The sequence below is a fragment of the Triplophysa rosa genome, linkage group LG24, assembly GCF_024868665.1.
Source record: "Triplophysa rosa linkage group LG24, Trosa_1v2, whole genome shotgun sequence".
Classification (NCBI taxonomy): domain Eukaryota; kingdom Metazoa; phylum Chordata; class Actinopteri; order Cypriniformes; family Nemacheilidae; genus Triplophysa; species Triplophysa rosa.
Genome location: NC_079913.1, coordinates 15,666,690 through 15,678,074, shown reverse-complemented (window position 1 = coordinate 15,678,074; position 11,385 = coordinate 15,666,690). Strand labels below are relative to the sequence as shown.

The 11,385-nt window shown below is 35.4% G+C and overlaps 1 protein-coding gene and 1 long non-coding RNA gene across 2 annotated transcripts; one reads left to right on the top strand and one right to left on the bottom strand.

Annotated features, from left to right (window-relative positions):
- Positions 1-2,736: 2,736 nt before the first annotated feature.
- On the bottom strand, positions 2,737-4,717 carry LOC130547739 (G2/M phase-specific E3 ubiquitin-protein ligase-like). Its single transcript, XM_057323985.1, has 4 exons — positions 4,677-4,717; positions 4,439-4,606; positions 3,723-3,937; positions 2,737-3,063 (listed from the first exon to the last, which is right to left on the bottom strand). The coding sequence occupies exons 2-4, from the start codon at positions 4,450-4,452 to the stop codon at positions 2,780-2,782; spliced, it is 513 nt and encodes a 170-aa protein (XP_057179968.1). The 5' UTR covers positions 4,453-4,606; positions 4,677-4,717; the 3' UTR covers positions 2,737-2,779.
- A 5,711-nt stretch (positions 4,718-10,428) lies between these two features.
- Positions 10,429-11,366, top strand: LOC130547751 (uncharacterized). Its single transcript, XR_008961924.1, has 3 exons — positions 10,429-10,541; positions 10,712-10,817; positions 10,961-11,366. It is a non-coding gene; the product is annotated as an uncharacterized LOC130547751 (long non-coding RNA).
- The last annotated feature ends 19 nt before the right edge of the window (positions 11,367-11,385 follow it).

Below are 11,385 nucleotides of genomic sequence, written 5' to 3'. Positions count from 1 at the left end.
TTGAAGGGTTTCAAGCTTCAAGAGGGGGGTTAAGCCAAAATAATAAACAAAAGACACTCTACCTAGTAGGGAAAGTAACTAACTAGACTAACACAATAAAAAAGAACCAAAATACAGCAAAATACCTTACCTTCCTTACTAACAGGAGAAAACAAGAACAAAAGAAAATAAATTGGCACCCACCTCTCTACTAACCTTTTAACTTATGTGTTAACAAAAATGGATCAGTTTAGCAATGAATACAATAACAAACACAAGTAAATAAACTTTAGGGATATGGGCATTTTTCTATAATTTCATATTCGAATATTTGAGCTAATAAAAAAACGAATATTCGTTTATTTAAATTAAATGAATAAAGACGTAATTTTTTACATGTTTCATAACGCACTAATATTATATCCTGCATATAGGTTTTTTAATGGTGAAAAGATTAGCAACGTTTGAAAGTTTTTTAAAAATATATAAAAACTGCAATTTAAACATGCGCAAAGCGAAATCATACAAAAACCAGACATACAAAACTAAACGAACAAAACACAACGATATATGGTTATCTTGTTTATTTTGTTTTACATGTTCTTGATAAGAAAAACAACTAGGTCTATTTTACTCTGTGAACGTCTGTTCAACAAGTCGACGGTTAACAAGCCGACAGCGGAGAAAACGCGCTGCTCTTCTCTAACTCCCGGTAACAAAACCCAGATCTGACAAGAATATCTGGCTTTATTGTTTATAATGTTAATAATAAATAAAGTAAACAGCCTTACCTCCATGCCGACTGTTAATTGATCCTAAAAACTAAGACGGAGCCATTGTAGTCTTGTTTATTACGTGACCGTCATCTGAGGAAAAATTACTAATCCTGTTAATCACCAAGGCATATAAATATTGTTTTCTTTGTCGTTTCATGGTCTGTGTCTGTCTCTGTCTTGTTTAGCTTTGCATTGCATTTGCATCAATAAATAAAATCAACTATGGTAGCCTAACTATGGAATTGCAGCGAGTTTTAAAACAAACAAACAAAAAACATTTATTTACAGGCGAATGGTAAAAGGTTTATGCTAAGGCCAAACTTATTAACATTAGTTGCAGTGAAATGTACATTTTAATGTTTCAAGTTGTTGAAATCAGCATTAGTTGGCCTAATATATTTCTAACAACCGCTCTGAACAAGTTATGGAAATAAATAAATGAATCATTTAATATTACGTTGGTATTCTTATTCCAACTCATATTTAAGTAATGTTAACGAATTTTGTGGCTCACGTTTTTAAAACATTTTAATATGGTGATGTGATGTGAGCCGAGCATAACACGCGATCCTTCAGTACGCCGTGTGTAAATTTAAAATATTTAAACTAACTTGCGATCTGATTAAACAAAGATTTAGGAACACATAGGACCTACAAATATTTTTTTTATATTTTCTTTATTAACATGGTTGCAAGGAAAAAATGAAAGCAGGGAGAACTTCATAACAATGCCGAATCACTTTAATGCATGCACTTAAAGTAAACCCTTATGAAAATTAACCATGGTTTTACTATAGTCTGATATTTGTGGTAAAACTAGAAAAGGGAAGACGTAAGTGCTTTCATAGGTTGTTGCTATTTTACTATTAAAAATTCAGTGTATTATACATTCCTTAAATTCTGAAATTTGTCTTAAAACACAGGGTATAAACAAACTGGTCACTGTTGTGAAACCTTAGCCCAATAAGCCAAATTGTATTTACTTACTTTTTTGTATTTACTTAGGATTTGGTGATGCTTTGTCAGAACTTTCAATAATTAAGAATTTATTTATGTCATTACCGCCACATCCCTACCGCTGTGTGTGCGAGTAAAACCCGTTCATGGCAGTCACAAATAGCCTAGGCTATGATGATACAGCTGAAGTAAAACATCTCGTGTGATATGAGATACATCCTCTTTAGGTTTAAATAATGATACACTATAAAACGTATCCACGAATTCCAATTTCAAGTTTAAGTTTTAACAATTTCGTTTATTTGTCAAGTGTAATCATTTACATTGATAAAGATAATGCAAAAGATAAAGTTTAATGCAGTACAATTGCTTAAAAAATGAACCAGCTTTGTATGGACTACTAGGCTATTAAACCAAAATATTGTTTTTTAAAGATAATATATGTTCTTTATATTAGTTGGAGCCATAAAACGACTGGTTTCTTGAAAACTTGTAATTGTAAATTCTTTAAAAATATGTAATTATTGATTGTTATCATTGTGTAATGAATGCAGATGTGCAAGGAACAATATTGCTAAAGTAAAACAAATGTATCCGGAAGTTCTTTAGAAAGAAAGTTCAATTTAAGAAAGACTTAATGCATACATTTAATTGAAAATTGTTGTCAAGAAGTATCTTTATTCATTTTGCTTGTTATTCACCCATTATGTATTGTTGTGCTAAAGAGTTGACAGATATATTTGGAAGCAGTAAATGCAGAATGGAAAGACAGACTCTTGTGTAAGACATCTGAATGTAGGGAAATTCTGCAGGTCTTCTATTCAAGTTGCTGCAAGTTAACTGTGTCTTGAAGCAGTTTGAGTTGGGTGTTTGTCATTTCCATACACAGAAAGCAAACGTAAAAACAGTACAGTATGGAGTAGTTCTGTTTCTAGCAAAGAAATAGACAACCAGTTAGAAATCAAATAAACATATATCATTCATAAATGTTTATTGAAATTAACAACATGGAACAAATGCCTCTTGGAGTGGGCAGTTGGGAAAACAATTAGTTAGGCATACAAGACCTAAGCTACCCCAAAGTTTGGGGACTGAAGGATTCCCTCAGTCATGAATTGACAGTACTCGTCATAGTCCAGGCCTACTGGAAGCTTTAATGTAATGGCACAGGTGTTTGCTTCTGGGAACATCCGCCTGCTGCCATTCAGGTTTTCATGAAGAAACTCAATCATTGGGGTTTCTTTGAAACCGAATGGAGGTATGGCAGATGCCCCAGAAGCAAACACCAGCACATCCTCTAAATTGACCTTAACAAGGTCCCCGCCATCTACCTGGATGGCTGCATCTCCATCTGTAACATAAAAACCAAAGTAACAAATTATTATAGTACATACAGTATAAACAATTGTCCAAATAATGTATTGACATTGTGATAAACATTTCAGACTATTAAAACTTACAGTTTCAAATTTACATTACATTATTGTCTTCTTTTATATTATCTAGAATTACTCTTATATAATACAGTCCACAAGTTTAGTAAAAAACTATACTATAACTAAAATTATCTTTGTAGTTCTTAAGTAATGAGTAATGGTAGAACTAAACTTTTTGATATGTCTAAGCACAAATGAAAATGTATCAACAAATACAGCCCAGGTTATTGCATAAATACTAGGAACTACAATAAATCATGTTTTTTCTTTCTTTATAAGAACAGATTATTTATTTCAGTTTGAGCATGGTGTTTTTTCATACGACCTTTTACAAAAGGCATCTATACAAATCCAAACCCAATTTCTTGAAAAGTTGGCACACTGTGTAAAATGTAAAAACAGAATGCAATAATTTGCAAATCTCATGCAAAATATTCTGAAAATCTGTAGTACAGATGCAACAGTTACTGTAGATGTTTAAGAGGGTGAAAAGACATCCGGATTAGAAAATCAAGTTTGTGGTATGTGTGTAATAAAAATATCTTAAAAATAATATCCCACTTATATAACTCACCTTCATCCACAATCAGCCAGTCTCGCCAGTGGGCAACTGCTACCTCCTCCAGAGCCCTTTTATTGCTTCCTTGTGGAGAATACTCCAGTGAAAAGAGCTCCAATAAAGAGGCAGCTGTCAAGATAGGGGCTCCCCCACAGAAGAAGTCCTCCCAAAGTGCCATGTGTGTTTCAAGTGCATTTAGCACACCCAACACTACCAGTCCTCCCTTTAGCCTTTTAAGGAAATAAGTATATATATATAAAATCAAAATTCTAACATTTTTATAATCAGCAGAATTACATCAATATTTATTATGCAAATGAAAAGTACAGACAGGTAAGAAATTACATGGACATTATTTTTTTTGATCAGATGCTTTAATCCAAATATAGTTTGGGTCCACTCACCTTTTTTATATAGCGCTTTATAAAATAGAGGGTGCTTGAAAGCCAAACAAGAAATAAAAAAAAAAAAAATTGTGCAAATTTCAAAGCACTCCTTAGAGGGAAGGCTCATTGCATATTTCATGCTTGAGGTTACATCCATCTAGTAAAATTTCAGAAAATCAATGAGCTGTTTTACAACCATGTGGTTGCCCATAACCTTATTAAGACACTCTATCTTGTTTTAACTTTTATTGACCCTTTTAAGATTTTCATTTTACCTTTAATTTGCCTGTTAATTTGTATATGTGTTAATAATGAACCTGATAAAATAGTAATACTGAATCTTACTGTTTCAAGGGCATCTCCAGTCGTCCCTCCACATAAAAGGTTAGGGCTGCCTAGGTCATCCCTTTCCTCTAAACAGGAAACCCTGGACAATGCCCCAAGCATGTGGAGGCTGTTTGATGCCTCCACTATAGCTGTGCAGGCCTCCTCCACGGTCTTAGCCGACTGGATCTAAAAGTTGATGTGGGGAAAAAGCATTAAGAAGATTGTCATTTCTTACAAAACGTATATTGAAAGTTACCTTTTCCAGTTGAGCTCTCAGCTCAGGCTCGTCAACTTCTGTTATGTCCACTGGAGGAGCAGGAAGCCCTGACAGCTGTGAAAACAGGCGCCTGGACAGCACACAGGGTCCCAACCCTCCGTGAACAATGCATACGGAAAACATCATGCCCAGGAGTTTATAATATCCTCTGGACAATCCTGTAAAAAATTGCATTTGAAATTCATTCTTGGAGCAAAATCTTACTGAAACATAGTTCAATTATACTATTTAACTTATATCAATTAAAACAATGTTATTATCATAGTACTGAAATACACCCATTTACAAAATGTGAATTTAACTGCAAGCAGTCGCCAGCATTTCCCCGAAAAAATAATTTATCTTTAAATTCTCTCCAAAATGTCTTTAAATAAGGGAAAATTCATACCTCTGAATATTCCTATAATTTGGTAAAACTTTGTTGTAAGTACATTGTCTAACTAAATGATTCAACTTGCTGCTATTGTATTACATAACAAATATAGACGGTTTCAAAGCAACAACACAAAGAAACGTTCCTGCGCATGCACGCGCTTTTGTGGCCCAAACTTAACTTCCGGTACACCTTAGCAAATAATAGAGTCCCTTTATTTTATTTCTGATAACAAGCCAAAGAAAAGACAAGGAAATTGCAATCACTCTGCAGTTAAAAGTACAGTTATGCGTAGGCCGTATTATTTTAAGTTACCAGTAGAAGAACCGTTACTTGACTAAACTTCAATGTGACAAAGTCACATGACCCATTCAACAAATTGTAAAATATTAATAAAATTAATATTAATACTATAAATGAATTAGTTATATTAGCCACTACCCAGACCGATTAACAAACACAAACCAGAAGTTAATTTTGGGCCAGGCACGCAAGTCTGATAAAACGGACTATACTTACCGAGAGAATCAAGAGCAAGGCTCTTGGAGTTCTGGGGCCCCACAAAATACTTGGACTCCAGGATAGATCTCATGAGGAGCCTTAGAAATTCTCGAGTAGGACCACCACCATCAACTGATCCCTCTCCAGTTCCACATGTGTCCACAAACATAATATCCAACCTTCTATAGGGATTAAAGGCCCGCCTCCTGAAGGCCCTTAAAGCACTATCCAAGACACTCTGCCTCACCACGTTTACGCAATTGGAGGTGGGGCAAGGCTCACTCAGCTCAGCAGCCGACTGAAGATTAAGCAGCAATCTTCTTAAATCATTCCTGGAAAATAAAGTAAGGACAACAAAGTCTTAAAAGTGTATGTCTAAGGAATACGGTATGAGATACCATGAGATATTCTATTAACTTATAACAGGGTTGTAGATTTGTAATGTGTTATATGTGCTGGTATAAGGTGCTCCTAAATTAAGAAACATAATGTGGACAATGCATTTATCATCACAGGGTAAATACCCTGTAGGAGGGGTAGTATTATAATCACTAGCCTGACTCTCCAAATATTCAAGCATGGCAGTGCTTTAAGTTAGAAAAGGATTACCTTGACATAAAATGTTTAAGGATAGACATTAATGCCAATGCCTTAACTATAAAAGAGAATGTTTTAAGAAACTTCATAATCAACATAGTATACACAAAACAAAGCATCCTTTATAGCAATGACAGAACAGAATCGGTTTTGGTTCCCCAGAGAATGATTCTGTCAAAGTTTACTAATAAAACAATTCCTTTTTTATTTTTACAGTGTAAAGAGCATTTTTTCACAACAAAGAAACTTTTCTGAAACAGAATGGTTCTATGGATGTTAAAGGTTCTTTAACAACCCTAAGCTACTAGACATGCTCAAGCTTGCTCAAACCACACAAAAAAATGTCAGGTAATAAAGGCCGTTTGAAGTTGTCACTTATTCCAAGCAAACGCAAGAAGTGGATGGGAAAAGCGCATTATTAGCTTTATATTAATATTAAACATTTAATTATAGTATGTGACTTAATGTTAAACCAAAAAATGTTTACCGATTATCAGTGGCAGCTTCGTTGGAGGACCTGGATATGCTAGTTGTGCTAGATGTGCTAGATGTTGTTTGAACAACAGAGGTGGAGGGAGAAGAGTAGGTGGACTGAACCGTGGAGGTGGATGGACCCGTGGAGGGTGCAGAGGAGGTGGACTGAACCGTGGAGGTGGATGGACCCGTGGAGGGTGCAGAGGAGGTGGACTGAACCGTGGAGGTGGATGGACCCGTGGAGGGTGCAGAGGAAGTGGACTGAACCGTGGAGGTGGATGGACCCGTGGAGGGTGCAGAGGAAGTGGATGGACCTGTGGAGGTGGATGATACAGAAGCTGCTGATGGGATGACATCAGTTGTTTCACTATTAAAAGACTCCTGTTGAGACAAAATTTAATAAAATCAATAGATTACATAAAAGCAGAAAAAAAAGGCACGCCTAACAATATGTTCTCTTATCATGTATCTATATGTGTTTAAGTGAAAGAGTTTGTTAATGAAACAGTAGTGTAAAGAGAACTGTATCCTGGAGTAATTACCTTTATCCATCATTATGCAGGTTAAATAATGTTACAACAAGACTAGAACAGGAAACTGTGCTTATTGGGGATTATTATTTGAGATAAAATATTGCAAAATCTTTTCTGTACATTACAGAAAATGTATTTTTAATCTGCTTTTGAACTCATTTTTGACATGCTAAGACGTTAATGTAATGTACATAATTAAAAACAGTTGTTCAATTTTGTGTTTATCTTGTATCTTATATTGATAAAGGCAAGCTTTCCCCCCATTTTTAACTATAAAGAAACTTACCCCTTCATCTTCAACCCACTGAACAAAAAAGGTTGTTGAATGGGTAACATACTCCCCAATGGTCCCTGTTGATGATGTTGTTAGTGTCACATGAGGATTGTTGGATTTCAGGCAGAGGAACTCTGTTGCAGAGTTTACAGCCCCAGCATAGCACAAGAGATGCTAGAAAAGGGGGACAAGGAGAAACAGTTACTAATCAATAACTTACTTAAATCATAAAACTGTAATAATATAGATCAAAATCAGTTGCTACTTGTATGGGACTTTGCAGGTGAAAGTTTCTGCGTGTCCGAGAGCCATCTCTGTAATGGAATTGAAATGTAACTCCACCCTCTGAGGGGAATCTTGCAACCTGGTCCCTCCTCTCCCTGATGACCTATGTGACAGCAAACTTCTATCAATTATAGCTGTAGTCTTAAAAAAAACTCATGTTCCATTTAAACCCCAGGGCACCAAAAATCTATTTACATTTATGGCAATGAAATGTGTTACATCTAGAGTCTTCTAGAATAGGCTTACATTCTACAAAAGATAAAGTACATTGCATCAGCACCTCTATTTACCCTCTATGAAACTGTAACTCTTGCTTTTTAAGGCCTATCTGATTAGAAAAGCAGAATTGTATCTAATGGGTCAGCTGTTATGATTTAATCAAATCAGCCACCATATCTACTAAAAATCCTGAAATACTGATGTGAGCAATTACATAAATAAACACTGGTGACATGCACGGATAATGATGACTCATTATTTATACAGGATTTATACGGGGCAAATCGCGGCAAAAATAAACGATTACACTAGAACAATATAAATATCTGAAATCATTAATAACATATTACAATAATATGTTAAAATAATGACACGATATAATAAAGATTTTGCAATATATCATGATTATAAGCATTTACAGATGTGCAACAATAATAACACAACGTCAAGGTAACAAGACCCGAACCTATAGGTTCTTAATGTCTGGTTTACTATCTCCGTTGGGACAGTCTATAGGCGTAATCATTTTATCCCCTAACCAACGCACACAGAAGACAGACGCAGACGTCACGTTCATTGAGAGGATTGAGTGAAGTGAAAGTTAACGAAGTAGACGCTTGACACTCTGCATTAAGCCGTGTAGAGTAGCGTGTTACAATACGTGTTAGCAAAACTGAAAACAAATAACTTCACTGCTACACGTGAATGACGCGTGACGTCTGCATAGACGCTTCACGGCCACACGTGATTTACGTGACGTCTGCGTTACGTCAACGTCTCGTCTGCGTCTTGAATTCAATGCAATAAATAGCAGAATACAAAAACAGTTAAGACGTGGAGTGAGACGTTAAGTGAGACGAGTGTGTGCTGCAAAGTCATTTTTTAGGACCGTATGGAACGCCATAGCCTGTGACGGTTCGGTACGAATGCACGTACCGTTACACCCGTGGTGTGCACGTCTGCGTCTCTGCCCCATTTATCAGCCGGCGCCGAACAGCAGAGGTGTAAATGAGGTCTAAAAAGTNAGGGAGGGAGGGAGGGATGGAAGGAGGTAGTGAGTGAATGAATGACTAAAGAAAAGAAGGAACAAATGTATAAATAAATAAATTGAATGAATTCATAAAATTCTGTGCGCTTCTTAAATACAGACATTTGTTAAAGTATGCTAAAATATGTAGAGCATAACATATAAATAAAACACACACTTTACTAAATGGTGTCTTAAAATTCAACTTAATAGTTAACATTTGTATTTAAATTTTCAATTATTTAATTGGGGTAACAATTTGTGCCACATATTAACCTTTACATATTTTGCCAAAAAAGTATTTAAGAGAATCCTTAATAAAAATAAACTTTTAGTTATACTACAAAAAACATATTTTATAAACAAAAATCTATTTCTCACTCCTGACATATAACATTTTGTCATATTGTATTTTCATTGGTATTAAAAAATAAAATAAAAAGCAACATAAAAATTAATAGAAAAAACTTTTTTTCGCTCTAAACAGGATTCTTAGTGTATCCCTCGTACGTTTCTCCAAACCATTACAAATTGTAATGTGTTTAATGTCTTTTGATGTTAAATGCAATGTTCAATAAAGAGTTTATTTAAAAACTATTTCCGGTATGGAACGAACTTGGCGTCAGTTTCGCGCATGCGCGGAACAAATCGTGTTTCCAGGACAGATTGGGTAGCAACAAGCGCCACATGAGCTCGAACACACCTATGGATTTAGGCGGACCACGTGACAATTTGCGGTCATTGCGCTGCGGACACATTTTCTTTAAGTTCTTCTTCTAAGTTCCTACTATTTAAAATACAGACTTATTGGTAAATACTGGATTTATCTGATATTCAGATTCTCAGATATATGTAAGTAAATGCAGTTTTATCAATATTGTCGCTTCCATAGATGTGTATTTTTCCCAAATTGTAAATAGTTTGCTACTAATAATACGTAGGCCTATCTTCATTTAACTTTCTAAATTATTTAATAAACATTATGTTGTTGAAAACATTAAGAAGTTGTAATAAATGGCAAGCCCGGTAGAGTGAGTGCATCTCTGCTAAGCGCCAGCTGCAGATCATCAAACTTGCAACTCGAGTCCGAGTCGAGTCCAAGTCATGCGACTTGAGTCCACACCTCTGGTATTTTAGTACGCCATGTATGTAACCCTTGGAAAGCCGTTCGATTTTTCGGCAGTGAGTTATCAATTTTTTGGTTATTTGTTCACCAAAATGGACTGAAAAGACAATTTAGTATGAGTGACAATTATTAATGACAATTAATGTGAATGATTAAGATTTTTTACTTGACATATTTGATTAATTAGTTAGACATGCCTGAATCAGGAGGTGGTGGTGCCATCAGTTACTACAGGCATTTCCTCTGGGCAAGGTATGATATTGCTATACTTAACTATAACTATACTTTGAATGAAGGTATTCATTGTATGCATTTCTCAGTATACAGGTCATTTGTTATAAATGCACAGTGGAATAAAGTTGTAGGGGATTTACAGTAAAAGACCCGTAGACCAGTTATGATGAAAGAAGATCTCTGCTTTCTCTATCAGAAAAGGTTGGTGTTAATCGTGCTTAAATCATCAATTTAAAAATGCTTCAGAAAATGCTGAATTATAATTTATTAATATTTGTCAAAACCACGTAAAAGTATTTATATTTGAAGTAAGGTGAAGCCACGGCACCGGTCCCTTCAAAGTGTACTGTTTTGTCACCTTTTCTATAAAGCCAACAGTCAGTCACCAAACCAATGATCCAACCGGATCTAAACGTTATGGAGGTCACCCCATCTGTGCCAGACGTCATGGAGGTCACCCCAGCTACGAGAATCCATGTATGTACAGGGAATGTTTATGTATTGTTTGACTTCTTTATGCAATTACCTTTCCTGTGTTTGAGCAAATGTTTGAGCAACACTTGACATTATTATTCCTTATCTTTATTTATTTGATTATATTATTATCTTTTTGCACAAAGGACTCGGCTGTGATGAAACAGATTCTGCTCACTGTGACTGGGTGAAGGAGTACCGAACCCACCTTGCTGGGAAAGTTCACCTACCACAGGTCACAAGAATGAACGAGGGTGATCATTGGCCAATAACTGTCTGTCTGTCTGTCTAAAATAATAATAATATCTTGTTGTTCATTCCTTTGCTTACTCCAGCTTTAATCCTAGTAGAATGGTCTTGTAAACTAACGGTACTGTTTAGCGTGTTGACAAAATGTTTATACTGTATGCTCTACTACTTGTAAGTCGCTTTGGATAAAAGCGTCTGCCAAATGAATAAATGCAAATGTAAATGTAAATTATTCCTTGTTGGCTATAACAATGCGGGACCTATTTATTGACACCATTTTCTATGATGGTGGCATGGATCAGGACAAAATCCAGGCTCCCTT

Coding starts and splice junctions, on each gene's coding strand:
- LOC130547739 (XM_057323985.1), bottom strand. Junction 3,064..3,722: donor CTGGCTGATTGTGGATGAAG/GTGAGTTATATA, acceptor TTTATGTTACAG/ATGGAGATGCAGCCATCCAG.